The 16,510-nt window shown below is 44.5% G+C and overlaps 1 protein-coding gene across 1 annotated transcript in view; it reads right to left on the bottom strand.

Moving 5' to 3' along the window:
* Positions 1-16,510, bottom strand: part of LOC118361502 (tyrosine-protein kinase Yes-like) — a 59,046-nt gene that overhangs the window by 12,400 nt on the left and 30,136 nt on the right. The window contains exons 2-8 of the mRNA XM_035741492.2: positions 15,991-16,275; positions 14,035-14,134; positions 13,443-13,541; positions 12,266-12,369; positions 11,771-11,920; positions 8,917-9,072; positions 498-677 (exon numbers count right to left, since the gene is read on the bottom strand). Coding sequence (XP_035597385.1) covers positions 498-677; positions 8,917-9,072; positions 11,771-11,920; positions 12,266-12,369; positions 13,443-13,541; positions 14,035-14,134; positions 15,991-16,267 — 1,066 coding nt within the window. The 5' untranslated portion in view covers positions 16,268-16,275. The remainder of the gene's footprint in view (positions 1-497; positions 678-8,916; positions 9,073-11,770; positions 11,921-12,265; positions 12,370-13,442; positions 13,542-14,034; positions 14,135-15,990; positions 16,276-16,510) is intronic.

Here is a 16,510-nt window from a genome sequence, read left to right as displayed (position 1 = left end):
GGTTCTAGCTATACCTTTTTTAATTACACATCTGATCAGCCGTAGATCTACATCTCAACACCATGCTGCCAGTCACACACACACACGTCACTGCATCTGTGTGTGTCATGAACATGTGTACCTGCTACCTAGCCATGTCTGTTGGCTTGTTCCACATTGTTGCCGAAGTGAAGCATTTTGGGTAAAATGTGACTGACTGCCTGATCCACAAATAATAAGGAGTAGTTATTTATGATGCAAGGTCATTTGTAGATCAGTCAGTCGCCAGTCGCCTGCAATGTCGAACAAGCCCTCTGACTACTGCCCCTATGCAGATGGGTTATGCGATGCATGAGTACGTGCCTTTATGATTGCGTGTGTCATAATCATGGGTGCGTTTAGTCATGTACTTTGTAACTACGTCGATGGATTTCCATGTCACATGCGTGTGTGTACAATAATATGTGTGTGTGTGTGATTTAAACGCGTCTGCTATACGTGCGTATGATGATGTGTACCTTTGGCCATGTACTCAGTGACGATATAGATGGGTTCCTCAGACACCACGGCGTAGAGGGGCACCAGCTTGTCGTGCCTCAGCTTCTTCATGATCTGGGCCTCCTGGAGGAAGGCCTCGGGGGACATGGTGCCTGGCTTCAGGGTCTTAATCGCCACCTTGGTGGTGCCGTTCCACGTGCCTGAATAGAATGACAAAAGGCATGTTTGAGTCATATTGTACCAGAAAGACAATAGTGTAAACAGGAGTAAACAAATGGTTGTTTCCAGCACAGTACACATTATGTATGTGTACCAAATGGCAGCCTATTCCCTACACAGCCTGGTCAAAATAAGTGCACTACATATGGAGTAGGGCGCCATTTGGGATGCAAACCTCTGACATATTATAGTATGGCTACTGTTTATAGAGTTACACAGTATGTCATAGGTACAATGTGACAAACGGGGTGTATTTGGGTACATAGAGGAAAGCACACATGAAGTTATGAGCTGAAGCTGAAAGGACTTGAGTCCCCGAAGAAGCGGATTCCACTGTGACAGAGCGAGTCTTCACTTTTACGCAGATGTGGGATATACAAACATAAAGTTGAAGTGGGAAGTTTACATACACCTTAGCCAAATACATTTAAACTCAGTTTTTCACAATTCCTGACATTTACCCCTAGTAAACATTCCCTGTCTTAGGTCAGTTAGGATCACCACTTTATTTTAAGAATGTGAAATGTCAGAATGTCAGAAGAGAGAATGATTTATTTCAGCTTTTATTTCATTCATCACATTCCCAGTGGGTCAGAAGTTTATGTACACTCAATTAGTACATTTACATTTACATTTAAGTCATTTAGCAGACGCTCTTATCCAGAGCGACTTACAAATTGGTGCATACACCTTATGACAACCAGTGGAACAGCCACTTGCATCTAAATCTTGTTGGGGGGGAGAAGGATTACCTACCCTTACTTACCCTATCCTAGGTATTCCTTGAAGAGGTGGGGTTTCAGGTGTCTCCGGAAGGTGGTGATTGACTCCGCTGTCCTGGCGTCGTGAGGAGTTTGTTCCACCATTGGGGGCCAGAGCAGCGAACAGTTTTGACTGGGCTGAGCGGGAACTGTACTTCCTCAGTGGTAGGGAGGCGAGCAGGCCAGAGGTGGATGAACGCAGTGCCCTTGTTTGGGTGTAGGGCCTGATCAGAGCCTGGAGGTACTGAGGTGCCGTTCCCCTCACAGCTCCGTGGCGAGCACCATGGTCTTGTAGCGGATGCGAGCTTCAACTGGAAGCCAGTGGAGAGAGCGGAGGAGCGGGGTGACGTGAGAGAACTTGGGAAGGTTGAACACCAGACGGGCTGCGGCGTTCTGGATGAGTTGTAGGGGTTTAATGGCACAGGCAGGGAGCCCAGCCAACAGCGAGTTGCAGTAATCAAGACGGGAGATGACAAGTGCCTGGATTAGGACCTGCGCCGCTTCCTGTGTGAGGCAGGGTCGTACTCTGCGGATGTTGTAGAGCATGAACCTACAGGAACGGGACACCGCCTTGATGTTAGTTGAGAACGTCAGGGTGTTGTCCAGGATCACGCCAAGGTTCTTAGCGCTCTGGGAGGAGGACACAATGGAGTTGTCAACCGTGATGGCGAGATCATGGAACGGGCAGTCCTTCCCCGGGAGGAAGAGGAGCTCCGTCTTGCTGAGGTTCAGCTTGAGGTGGTGATCCGTCATCCACACTGATATGTCTGCCAGACATGCAGAGATTTCATCAGAAGGGGGAAAGGAGAAGATTAATTGTGTGTCGTCTGCATAGCAATGATAGGAGAGACCATGTGAGGTTATGACAGAGCCAAGTGACTTGGTGTATAGCGAGAATAAGAGAGGGCCTAGAACAGAGCCCTGGGGGACACCAGTGGTGAGAGCGCGTGGTGAGGAGACAGATTCTCGCCACGCCACCTGGTAGGAGCGACCTGTCAGGTAGGACGCAATCAAGCGTTGCCCAACTCGGAGAGGGTGGAGAGGAGGATCTGATGGTTCACAGTATCGAAGGCAGCCGATAGGTCTAGAAGGATGAGAGCAGAGGAGAGAGAGTTAGCTTTAGCAGTGCGGAGCGCCTCCGTGATACAGAGAAGAGCAGTCTCAGTTGAATGACTAGTCTTGAAACCTGACTGATTTGGATCAAGAAGGTCATTCTGAGAGAGATAGCGGTAGAGCTGGCCAAGGACGGCACGCTCAAGAGTTTTGGAGAGAAAAGAGAGAAGGGATACTGGTCTGTAGTTGTTGACATCGGAGGGATCGAGTGTAGGTTTTTTCAGAAGGGGTGCAACTCTCGCTCTCTTGAAGACGGGAGGGACGTAGCCAGCGGTCAGGGATGAGTTGATGAGCGAGGTGAGGTAAGGGAGAAGGTCTCCGGAAATGGTCTGGAGAAGAGAGGAGGGGATAGGGTCAAGCGGGCAGGTTGTTGGGCGGCCGGCCGTCACAAGACGCGAGATTTCATCTGGAGAGAGAGGGAGAAAGAGGTCAGAGCATAGGGTAGGGCAGTGTGAGCAGAACCAGCGGTGTTTTGACTTAGCAAACGAGGATCGGATGTCATCGACCTTCTTTTCAAAATGGTTGACGAAGTCATCTGCAGAGAGGGAGGAGGGAGGGGGGAGGATTCAGGAGGGAGGAGAAGGTGGCAAAGAGCTTCCTAGGGTTAGAGGCAGATGCTTGGAACTTAGAATGGTAGAAAGTGGCTTTAGCAGCAGAGACAGAGGAGGAAAATGTAGAGAGGAGGGAGTGAAAGGATGCCAGGTCCGCAGGGAGGCGAGTTTTCCTCCATTTCCGCTCGGCTGCCCGGAGCCCTGTATTTGGTAGCATTGCCTTTAAATTGTTTAACTTGGGTCAAACGTTTCAGGTAGCCTTCCACAAGCTTCCCACAATAAGTTGGGTGAATTTTGGCCCATTCCTCCTGACAGAGCTCGTGTAACTGAATCAGGTTTGTAGACCTCCTTGCTCGCACACGCCTTTTCAGTTCTGCCCACAAATATTCTATAGGATTGAGGTCAGAGCTTTGTGACGGCCACTCCAATACCTTGAATTTGAGGTCCTTAAGCCATTTTGCCACAACTTTGGAAGTATGCTTGGGGTCACTGTCCATTTGGAAGATCCATTTGCTACCAAGCTTTAACTTCCTGACTGATGTGTTGAGATGTTGCTTCAATATATCTACATAATTTTCTGTCCTCATGATGCCATCTATTTAGTGAAGTGCACCAGTCCCTTCCTGCAGCAAAGCACCCCCACAACATGATGCTGCCACCCCTGTGTTTAATGGTTGGGATGGTGTTCTTTGGCTTGCAAGCCTCCCCCTTTTTCCTCCAAACATAACGATGGTCATTATGGCCAAACAGTTCTATTTTTGTTCATCAGATCAGAGGACATTTCTCCAAAAAGTACGATCTTTGTCCCCATGTGCAGTTGCAAACCGTAGTCTGGCTTTTTTTATGGCGGTTTTGGAGCAAAGGCTTCCTCCTTGCTGAGAGGCCCTTCAGATTATGTCGATATAGGACTCGTTTTACTATGGATATATACTTTTGTACCTGTTTCCTCTAGCATCTTCACAAGGTCATTTGCTGTTGTTCTGGGATGGATTTGCACTTTTCGCACCAATGTATGTTCATCTTTAGGAGACAGAACACATCTCCTTCCTGAGCGGTATGACAGCTGAATGGTCTTATGGTGTTTATACTTGCGTACTATTGTTTGTATAGATGAACGTGGTACCTTCAGGCATTTGGAAATTGCTCCCAAGGATGAACCAGACTTGTGGAGGTCTACAATTTTTTTCTGAGGCCTTGGCTGATTTTTAAAAATGTTCCCATGATGTCAAGCAAAGAGACACTGAGTTTGAAGGTAGGCCTTGAAATAAATCCACAGGTACACCTCCAATTGACTCAAAATATGCCAATTAGCCTATCAGAAGCTTCTAAAGCCATGACATCATTTTCTGGAATTTTCCAATCGTGATACAGTGAATTATAAGTCAAATAATCTGTCTGTAAACAATTGTTGGAAAAAATTACTTGTGTCATGCAAAGTAGATGTCCTAACCAACTTGTTTTTTGTCCTAACCAACTTGTTTTTTGTCCTATCATGATCGAACAGTGCCAACCCTATATCCTAGACACCCACCTGAGTGACCCACCCACTAAGGATTAGTCCTTATCCGTTTTATAGGCCTGCTGCAAGTAGCCTATGCAGTCATGACAGAAAGGTGGATGCGGTCTGAGATCCACTAAAGCAGCACCGCCCCCACAAGAGTCTGACCCTGCCTGGCAGGGTAGGTCCAAAAGCCAAAGACCCAGATGGGATTTTCTCAAAGCTGCTAATGAGAACCTTGATGACCTCGCACCTAGCCGGTGGGAATTCCGGTGGATTACCCCCACCCAGGTAATGGCTGTGCTGGAAACACTGGCTGCAGTAACCCATGGGGAGGGCAGTAACCCATGGGGAGGGAGTTGCACTCGGAAGATAGGTCACAAATGGGGACACTTGTGTGGGTGTTGGGGGGAAAGGGGATATGCGAGCTCCATCAGCTTGGACTAGATATTGGTTAATTAAATCTTCCCATTCATGCTCAATTTAGCATGCCTTCTTAAACAGCCAAACTGTATATGCATTCACACAAAGTATTCTCTCGAGTTGGGAAGGGGTACAAACAAGGCGAATGTGTTCGAAATTACGTTGGCTGAGAATCTGGATCTGTACTGTAGGTGTCACCTTGTGCTCTTTTTAAAGGATGGGCCCCTATCTCTTAAATACCCTAAGATCCATGTGTACATGGGGGCGAAATATACTACATTTTGGAACATTGCTGCAGAGACTTGACCTCAACTGACCTCAACTGATGTTGAGCGATTAGACCTTGCGCACAGTCGGCTTTCCAATTCATCCCAACAGTGTTCGATGGGGTTGAGGTCAGGGCTCTGTGCATGACAGTCAAGTTCCTCCACACCTATCTTGACAAAGATTTCCCTTCACTAAGGGGCCTAGCCTGAACCATGAAAAACAGCCCCAGATCATTATTCCTCCTCCACTATAAACTTCACAGTTAGCACTGTGCATTCGGCAGGTAGCGTTTTCCTGGCAACCGCCAAACACAGATTTGTCTGTCGGACTGCCAGATGATGAAGCGTGATTCATCACTCCAGAGAACATGTTTCCACTGCTCCAGAGTCAAATGGCAGTGAGCTTTACACCACTCCGGCCAACGCTTGGCATTGTGCATGGTGATCTTAGCCTTGAGCAGCCGCCTGCTAGGCCATGGAAACCCATTTTATGAAGCTTCCGACAAACAGTTATTGTGCTGACATTGCTCATTGCTTCCAGAGACAGTTTGGAACTCAGTAGGGAGTTTCACAACTGAGGACAGACAATGTTTATGCACGACATGCTTCAGCACTCTCTGGTCCGTTCTGTGAACTTGTGTGGCCTACCGCTTCGCGGCTGAGCCTTATTGCACCTTGAAGTTTTCACCACAAAATAACAGTATTTACAGTTGACCGGAGCAGCTCTAGCAGGGCAGCATTTTGAAGAACTGACTTGTTGGAAAGGTGTAATCCTATGACGGCACAATGTTAAAGTCCCTGAGCTTTTCTGTAAGGCCATTCTACTACCAATGTTTGTCTATTGAGATTGCACAGCTGTGTGCTCGTTTTTATAAATTTGTCAGCAATGGGTGTGGCTGAAATAGCCGAATCCACTAATTTGAAGGGGTGTCCACATTCTTTTGTATATATAGTGTAACTCAATGGAACATAAAGGAAATCACACTGCAAACTATCACCCTCACACTTAAGGAAATTACTAATATTATCAGTATATTGGAACTAGTGGATATATGGAGGCTTAAATATCCAGACGAGTGAGATATACATGGCAGAGGCTCAATAAAGCTAGTCGTCTTTACAACAGATTGTGTCAAGCACTCCTCCAGCGTCTTTTCATTTTTTCGGTCTCTCACAAATGTTCTTCTTTGTGATCCAAACTCCTCAAACTTAGAGTTGTCTGTTCATAACACTTTTTTTCAATCTTCCTTTGTCCAGTGTCTGTGTTATTTTGAACATCTTATTCTTCTATTTTTATTGGCCAGTCTGAGATATGACTTTTTCTTTGCAACTCTGCCTAGAAGGCCAGCATCCCGGAGACGCCTCTTATCTGTTGACGTTGAGACTGGTGTTTTGTGGGACTATTTAATAAAGCTGCCAGTTGAGGACTTGTGAGGCGTCTGTTTCTAAAACTAGACACTCTAATGTACTTGTCCTCTTGCTCAGTTGTGCACCGGGGCCTCCCACTTCTCCTTCTATTCTGGTTAGAGCCCGTTTGTGCTGTTCTATGAAAGGAGTAGTACACAGCGTTGAACAAGATCTGAAGTTTCTTGACAATTTCTTGCATGCAATAGCCTTCGTTTCTCAGAACAAAAATAGACTGATGAGTTTCAGAAGAAAGTTCATTGTTTCTGGTCATTTTGAGCCTGTAATCGAATGTTGTTCCAGATACTCAACTAGTCTAAAAAAGGACAGTTTTATTGCTTGTTTAAATCAGAACAACAGTTTTCAGCTGTGCTAACATAATCACAAAAGGGATTTCTAATGATCAATTAACCTTTTAAAATGATAAACTTGGATTAGCTAACACAACGTGCCATTGGAACACAGAACTGATAGTTGCTGATAATGGGCCTCTGTACGCTTATTCCATAAAAATAAACAAATCTGCCATTTCCAGATACAATAGTCATTTACAACAGGTTTTTATATGGACAATACATTGGAGATAATATCAGATAAGTACTGGAAACAAAAGAACACTATAACAACAAAAATCAGGGAAACCAGGCCTGGTATTCATAGCTAACTTTGAAAAGGCCTTTGATAAAGTACGCCCGAAATGTATATATAAATGCCTGGACTACGCTAATTTAGGAGAATCTCTTATAACATGGGTTAAAGTTATGTACAGTAACCCCAGATGTAAAATAGTAAATAATGGCCACTTCTCAGAAAGTAATAAATTGTCAAGAGGAGTAAAACAAGGTTGTCCACTATCGGCATATCTATTTATTATGGCCATCGAAATGTTAGCTATTAAAGTCAGATCCGACAACAATATTGAGGGGCTAGAAATCCAGGGCTTAAAAACAAAGGTGTCATTGTACACTGATTTGGATCCCTGCACAGCCTGACAGGAGCTAGATCATTTTTCTAACCTCTCTGGATTAATACTGAATAATGATGTGCACCCTGATTAATTATTCAGTCATATCCCAGTTTACCTATTTACTTATGGCCCTGCCTACACCTAAAAAAGTTTTTTAAATTATATGAGCAAAAAATATTCACTTTATTTGGAATAGAAGCGAGACAAAATTAAACAGGCCTTTTTATATCATGAATATTAATTCCGAGGGCAGAAATTATTAAATATTAAAGCATCGGAACTCTCACTAAAGGCTTCAATCACACAAAAACTATACTTAAATCTGAACTGGTTCTCTAAGAATGTTTAAGAATGCCCCTTTCCCCTTTATTGAAATAAATATTTATATACATTTTAACCTTTATTTAACTAGGCAAGTCAGTTAAGAACAAATGGTTATTTACAATGACAGCCTAGGAACAGTTGGTTGGTTGCAATTTCAGTTTAATCCACTATAAAATACAGAACAAATACTATGGTTTAACTCAAATATACTAATTGATGAAAAAACATTATTTATGAAAATAAATAAATATGATCTTTGTGAATTATATCATAAATAGGACTGGTGGAGTTATGTCACACATGCAATTAATAAAAATACATGGAAATGTCTGCTCTTCCCAAAATTACAACCAACTGATTGCAGCATTACTGCAAAAATGTATGACACAAGTGGATATGTGAGAAGGTAAGGAACTTGTCTGTTAGCCTTGCATTAAAGACCAAAGTTGGCTATAGAAAATTGTGAGAGATAAAAAAAGTATCTCAGGTTCATTTTAGGACCAAACAATTGACAGATGCGCCATACTGGTTGAAAAGTAGTTGGGAGGAGATTTTTGATAAACCAATTCCATTCACATGGTTTATGAATTGATACACAAAACGACGCCGGGTTCAAAACGTAGTTTTTCCAATTTAAATTATTAAACAGAATTCTTACAACCAATAGAATGTCATATATATGGGGGATACAACCCTCACAGCTCTGCAGATTTTGCATGCGAAGAGACAATCATTTGGTCACTTGTTTTGCTACTGCCCATGTGTAGCTTATTTTTGGTTGCAGGTTCGGGAATGGTTGAAAAATCGAAACAATTACTCTGAGCTAACTCTACAAATAGCACTGCTGGGTGATTTTATGTGTCAAGTATGTGTGTGTGTCTCTGTCTGTCTGTATGTGTGTGGGTAGTCTTACCCATCCAGACCTCTCCGAAGCAGCCCTGGCCCAGTTTGAGCTCCAGGCGGAGGGACTCCCGGGGGATCTCCCAGGCATCCTTGGCCAGTCCCTGAGTCTGGGGCTTCACCGTGGGGCACACTGTGGTCAGCCGGTGGCACAGCCCGTCTGCATGCTCTGAGAGGGGAGACAGACACACACACATATACACACACACAGATGCACGCACGCACACACCCATACACATAAATACCATGGTCAATATTTGTATGAGTCACAGGAGTTACTAATATACAAGGAAAACCGAACGTAGCTTAAAAAGGGGACATTTCACACATTACTTCAAGTGTTTCCGTACGCCATGCGATACGGCTAAATTCAGCTTATAATTACACTGCTAAAATATGAATGAGAAGAGGATGGTTTAACACGGCTTGGACCTGCTGTTTTCAAAATGCACCAGAGAAAAGTAGATTATGTCCCACACTATTCCCTATATACAGTGGGGCAAAAAAAGTATTTAGTCAGACACCAATTGTGCAAGTTCTCCCACTTAAAAAGATGAGAGGCCTGTAATTGTCATCATAGGTACACTTGAACTATGACAGACAAAATGAGGAAAAGAAATCCAGAAAATCACATTGTAGGATTTTTAATGAATTTATTTGCAAATAATGGTGGAAAATAAGTATTTGGTCACCTACAAACAAGCAAGATTTCTGGCTCTCACAGACCTGTAACTTCTTCTTTAAGAGGCTCCTCTGTCCTCCACTCGTTACCTGTATTAATGGCACCTGTTTGAACTTGTTATCAGTATAAAATACACCTGTCCACAACCACACCTGTCCACAACCTCAAAACAGTCCACCATGGCCAAGACCAAAGAGCTGTCAAAGGACACCAGAAACAAAATTGTAGACCTGCACCAGGCTGGGAAGACTGAATCTGCAATAGGTAAGCAGCTTGGTTTGAAGAAATCAACTGTGGGAGCAATTATTAGGAAATGGAAGACATACAAGACCACTGATAATCTCCCTCGATCTGGGGCTCCACGCAAGATCTCACCCCGTGGGGTCACAATGATCACAAGAACGGTGAGCAAAAATCCCAGAACCACATGGGGGGACCTAGTGAATGACCTGCAGAGAGCTGGGACCAAAGTAACAAAGCCTACCATCAGTAACACACTACGCCGCCAGGGACTCAAATCCTGCAGTGCCAGACGTGTCCCCCTGCTTAAGCCAGTACATGTCCAGGCCCGTCTGAAGTTTGCTAGAGAGCATTTGGATGATCCAGAGGAAGATTGGGAGAATGTCATATGGTCAGATGAAACCAAAATATAACTTTTTGGTAAAAACTCAACTCGTCGTGTTTGGAGGACAAAGAATGCTGAGTTGCATCCAACGAACACCATACCTACTGTGAAGCATGGGGGTGGAAACATCATGCTTTGGGGCTGTTTTTCTGCAAAGGGACCAGGACAACTGATCCATGTAAAGGAAAGAATGAATGGGGCCATGTATCGTGAGATTTTGAGTGAAAACCTCCTTCCATCAGCAAGGGCATTGAATATGAAACGTGTCTGGGTCTTTCAGCATGACAATGATCCCAAACACACCGCCCGGGCAAGGAAGGAGTGGCTTCGTAAGAAGCATTTCAAGGTCCTGGAGAGGCCTAGCCAGTCTCCAGAGCTCAACCCCATAGAAAATCTTTGGAGGGAGTTGAAAGTCTGTGTTGCCCAGCAACAGCCCCAAAACATCAATGCTCAATAGGAGATCTGCATGGAGGAATGGGCCAAAATACCAGCAACAGTGTGTGAAAACCTTGTGAAGACTTACAGAAAACTTTGACCTCTGTCATTGCCAACAAAGGGTATATAACAAAGTATTGAGGTACACTTTTGTTATTTGACCAAATACTTATTTTCCACCATCATTTGCAAATAAATTCATAAAAAATCCTACAATGTGATATTCTGGATTTCTTTTCCTCATTTTGTCTGTCATAGTTCAAGTGTACCTATGATGAAAATTACAGGCTTCTCTCATCTTTTTAAGTGGGAGAACTTGCACAATTGGTGGCTGACTAAATACTTTTTGCCCCACTGTAGTGCATTACGTTTCGCCCTGGTCCCATAGGGCTAAGGTCAAAAGTAATGCACTATGTAGGGAACAGTGTTCCATTCGGGACATAATCTACTCTTCTCTGGTGCATTTTGAAACCAAGCCGTAAAGTGGGCTCTCCCAGAGCGCTTTAACCTCTCTCCTTTAGCGGCAAGAGAAGCACTTGAGGAAGGTATCCATTAAATATTCAATCTGAATACCATTCCTCTAGCTGGAGAAATCACCGGGACAATTACAGGTAAGCCAGGTATTACCGAAGCACAGAAAGGGACAGAGAGAGACTGTGGTAAAAGAGAGTGAATTTTAGATCAGGAATTGCTCTGCTTTTGGAGAAGGGAGGGAAGCTGTGAATGAGAAAGTTACTGGGGAGCTTCACTCGGTTGTTGGGAAAACAGTTGTTTTTTAGGTAACACACTGGACGCGTGACCTTTTGCCGGCGTGAACAGAACGCAAGCCACTTTATTAAGTGTTCTTGTGTGTGAGCTGCACATCATACTCTTCAAAATAGAACCAGTGTAATTTTACGATGAGCAGTGCAAGCCTCACGCGGAGCCGTGCTGCTTCCACCCAGGTTTCATTGAAATGAATAGGAGTGTCTCACGCTTAGCAAGGTAACATTTGGAGGGTTGCAGGTCTGTAAGAAAGTGTTAGAGAAGAGAGGTGAGTGAGTGGCTTAGAGAGAGAGAGAGAGAGAGAGAGAGAGAGAGAGAGAGAGAGAGAGAGATCCTATGAAAAAGAGCTACAAGACCTACCTGTGTAGTGTTTGACCAGTTTCTGCAGTGTGTCAAACTGGGCGCGTGTGGTGATGTAGTAACCCCCGTTGTCAAGTTTGCGGATCTTGTAGTGTTTCACATTGTCGCCTTTGGCATCGTCCCAGTCTCGTATGGACAGGGAGTAGGCACCTGGAGGAGACAATGACCAGATTCTTCGTCCATCCAACCAACAGTATTAAGATCTAGGCTTTATCTATTCATGTAAATGAGAGTGTCACTGGCTATGTCTTACATGACTCCCTATTCTCCATATAGTGCACTACTTAGGGCACCATATGAGCTCAAGTGCTGATTTAAGATCAGTTTCACCTTTTAGATCACAATGAATCAGATTATTCTGGGCGGGGAGAATCTGATCCTAGATCAGCACACCCATATTCTGAGGCACTTTACTTTAAAGTAGTGCACTACATGGGGAATAGCGTGTTACTTGAGATGCAGTCCATGCACGTTTTCCACGTTAATCATCATCACCTTTAGTGGTTTCACTTTCTCGCACCAGGAAGGTGCCTCGGTTGTTGCCTGGATTCAACAGCAGCCGCTCGGCATCTTTACGGCCCATTTTACCAAAGTACCACCTGAGGAAGAACACAGACTTAGAATGAGTTGAGCCTTTGTAAAAATGAGCCTTTCCCAAATCTGTCCTTGAGAAACCCCAGCCATTCCAGGTATTTACTGCGCTCCAGAACTAGCACACTATTCTTATGAGGACACACATTAACATGAATACCGGCTTATGTTATTATTAACTTTATTTGACTCAATACTCGTAAGGATCATCTCCGTGTTTGGAAAAGTCAAACTTGAAATACACAATGAGAGGAAATACAGAATTATTTGAGTCCGTCAGGGGTCATCGAACAAACAGGATTACATTCTATTTCCTTGCTAAACGATCATAAACCTCTAGGCTTATATCCAACACGAGATGGTAGATGAAACCCCCTGGGGACACATGGATCAAGTGTCTCAGGCGTAGGAGTGCTGATTTAGAGCCCGTTTTAAATTTGAGACCGTTTTCTACAGCAGGAAAATAATCCTGCAGCAACAAGTCATGCGAATTAATGGACATTTTTTGGTAGGGGTTGATACATTATGAAAATTAAGTCTGAAATGTCAAAGTGGAAACTTCAGAAGTCTTTTTAAACCTCAAAATTGCAGGAAAGTTGTCTTGATCTAATTAAGATCCTACATCTGTGATCTACATCGCGATCTACATCGCTATGAATAAGATTACATGGACAGGAGGAACCTGATCAGCACTCCTATTCTGAGACGCTTGATACATATGGCCTCAGGAGAGCAGAAGAAGCTATGAGCTATTCTAGTTTGGGGGCGGCAGGTAGCCTAGTGGTTAGAGCATTGGGTCAGTAACCGAAAGGTTGCTGGATCGAATCGCCGAGCTGACAAGGTAAAAATCTGTCATTCTGCCCCTAAACAAGGCAGTTAGCCTCCTGGGGTACAGTGGGTTGTTATTGCAAATAACTGTCTAGCCTGGTTAAATAAAATAAAAAATAAAAATAAATGTGAATGGGCTTCCAGTGAGAGGCATGTGATGCATGATCATGATGCTGTGGTTAGGATAGCGCTGTTGTGTCAGTGGAGGTCCTAATCAGGTTAGGTTAGGTGAGAGGATAAACAAGGGCCTTACTCTTCAGCCTGGATGGAGTCAGCTGGAGCCACATAGTTACTGGGAATGTATCCTTTCTTCCCTGTGTTGATGGAGCGCGCCTCCCACCAGTCCCCTTCTCTGTAGGGGGAAAAACACAGAGCGAAAGAGAGAATCATCCAGATCTAGTGTCACTACTATGTCTGCACACTCCAGCACACACGGTTCCTAGTAACGGAAGTCTGGTTATGTCTTGTACATGCTGTCTTTTATGCATGTGTTCTATAGCTATATTATGGCACGCAGCACTGCATTATATTTGAATTGAACAAAGTCAACCAAGGCTACATTCTAGAGCAGAGAGGTATTTATGACCTAAGACACATCTGTGTTAAAGGGGGTTCGTTAAATAAATGAAAGACTCCAGCGATCTGGGTGTAAAAAAAACAGGATCAGAGGGTGAAAACTAAACTCTAAACTCTTTAATTTTTTTAATTAGATTTTTATTTAACCTTTATTTAACATGTAGGACGAAAGTTGTATAGCACGGGTGCAAAGAGGGAGCCTGCATCCCAAATGGCATCCTATTCCCTATATAGTGGCCTACTTTTGGCCAGGGCCCACAAGAACTCACGTGTTATTGATGATCTGGAAGCGGTCCCCTTTTTTGAACGTCAGGTCGTCCGAAGTTCTGGCTTCATAGTCGTACAAGGCCACGAAGAACGTAACCCCACCTGAACACACACACACACACACACAGACAGAAAACATTCAGTAAAACGATCAAAAAGCACAAGTGAAATTCATGGGACAGTATATACATCTGTTGACTCATTTTGGTGGCGAACCAGTACAGGTGGTGAAAAAGTCAGAATATGACGGCATTCTGACAGCTACTAACAGCCTACTAAAGACACAAAGACTTTCTATAAATACCTGGCGACCTTTGTGCCAAGATTGGTACTGTCAACATCCAGTGACATTGACAGAAACAAACTCTGCTGCAAAGATAAACGGGACCATGGGGAGGTCAGTCAGAGAACGTAGATCTGTAGCGGCGCGTTCTGTTTCCATAGCGGTGGTACGTGACTGGTATGTGTAGTGTGACACTGTTGTGAGTGGAGGGGAGCAAGCCTGGTCTCCAGCCTGCGCGCTCCCTGACGATTTTCTCCCTGACGTTAATTCTACTCTATGGAAATGTCCAGCGTATAAAAATATGAACAAAACTGCCACGTGTCAGGAAAGCAACATAGACACGCCATTGGCCCTGGATCCGACCTGGGTTGAAATACTATTGGAAATGATTTGAAAATACTTAAGCTGGGCATAATTGAGCTTTCCTGGTGCAATGGAATCAATATAATTGTTGAAAACTGCACATCTGGCACTCTAGTATTTAATCCCGGGTCTGCAATGGATATATTGGGAAGGGTAAAGGGAAAGACTGTCATTCATGTCAGGCATTCATTTTGTCAGGGGGGTGGATACTAAATTGTTTGCTCTGACGGGAGTGGATTTCATCATCCGGCAAGGTTGTTGTTTGTTTAGCGTCGTAGGGGAAATGCTTACGTCAGCTCGGTGCCAATCTAACAATTACAAAGCATGAATAATAGCATAGCACAGGTCATGTAATCTCACAGCTGTAATGTCAATGCAGAACACAATGTAAGCCATTCTTCTTACTGGACAGAGATTAGATAGGTAGGCAGATTGTGTGGATAACCATCTACGACTACGTCCCAAACGGCACCCTGCTCCCTATATATTGTTAGTGCACTACTTTTGACCAGGGCCCATAAGGGTGCCATTTCGGACACAGCCTATGACACACCTCACAGGGAGCACATGTTCATCTAAACCAACGCTGAACAACACAAAGCTGCCAACACTAATCCCATTAACTGGTAGAGGAACTCCATAACGTGCCATGGAGCCCCGCCACCACCCCGAGACCAGATAACACAACAGGGAGGGGGGGATTACAAACCTAATCCCACCTATACAGGAGGGCTCAATCTCGTCTCCCTGCTCACTGGGACCGTAGACCTATAAAAAGATGTCTCTTTCAATTTTTTGTTGTTGTTGTTGCCAATGGCACCTGTGTACAACGTGACTGAAGGACATCTAGTGGGAGATGACGATAGACCGTTGGATTTGAATTGGCTGGAACACAATGGCAGGTGGTTTATTCGAGCGACTCCGGATATTGAGTTGTCAGGTCACCAACTATTCTGTTGGAAAATAAGTATACGGGCCCTTGTGAAGGAACAGTAGCAGTCTCATATGGCACACCTTAGAGTGCTTATATAGCATTGTTGTTATGATAGAAAGGCATACGGGTGCGAAATTAAACCCACACTCGAAAGATACATGCACACAAACGCATCGCACAAATCATTCATTGATGTCAACACGTGATTGCACCGACACTCGGGGGGGGGGGTGCTACCCGCCTTAAGATCTCAAGTTCGGATTCTGTAAATAGTAGGGCAAGTCTAAAATGTCAATGGGGTAATTCGCACGAAAATTCGAGGTAGGCTATGCTTGAAGATCTACATCTAGGATTATGTGGATAGTAGGCGAGTTTCACCTGATACGGCACCGGGGAATGCACCGGGGAGAGCACCGGAGAAGGAGGTGGATGCCCCTCCGAAGGGGGTCATGATGGAGGCTCCTCCGAAGGGGGTGATAGCGTGGGGGTTGAAGCCTGTGGCGGGTCCAGATGAAGGTGGCTGGTTCTGCTGCAGCTGGGTGGGGTCGGGCCCGTAGGGGCCCACGTGAGGGGCGATGACGTCCGAGGCAGAAGCATTGTCCGGCCGGTACTTCATGGTGGGACCCTTGTCTTCTTTACTCTTGATGCAGCCCATGGTCACGTCTGGAGGGAAACACACACACACACACACTTAGAGCATAGTTTCAGGACAGTATTCACTGTGTCACCCTCGGCATAGACGTGATAGGCTGCGTGTGCAGGAGTGGCACTTCATCAGTCGAAACAACGTTAAAAAATGATTAAGGATTACAACATATGGACTGATTAGGAGGATGCCTTTAACAATGAGATGACTACCTCTGTAGTCATCCTGCAACCTAGACGACTCTACGTCTGT

Source organism: Oncorhynchus keta, chromosome 28 (assembly GCF_023373465.1).
Source record: "Oncorhynchus keta strain PuntledgeMale-10-30-2019 chromosome 28, Oket_V2, whole genome shotgun sequence".
Lineage (NCBI taxonomy): Eukaryota > Metazoa > Chordata > Actinopteri > Salmoniformes > Salmonidae > Oncorhynchus > Oncorhynchus keta.
The sequence above is the reverse complement of the archived record's forward strand: the minus strand, read 5'-3'. Positions and strand labels throughout refer to the sequence as shown.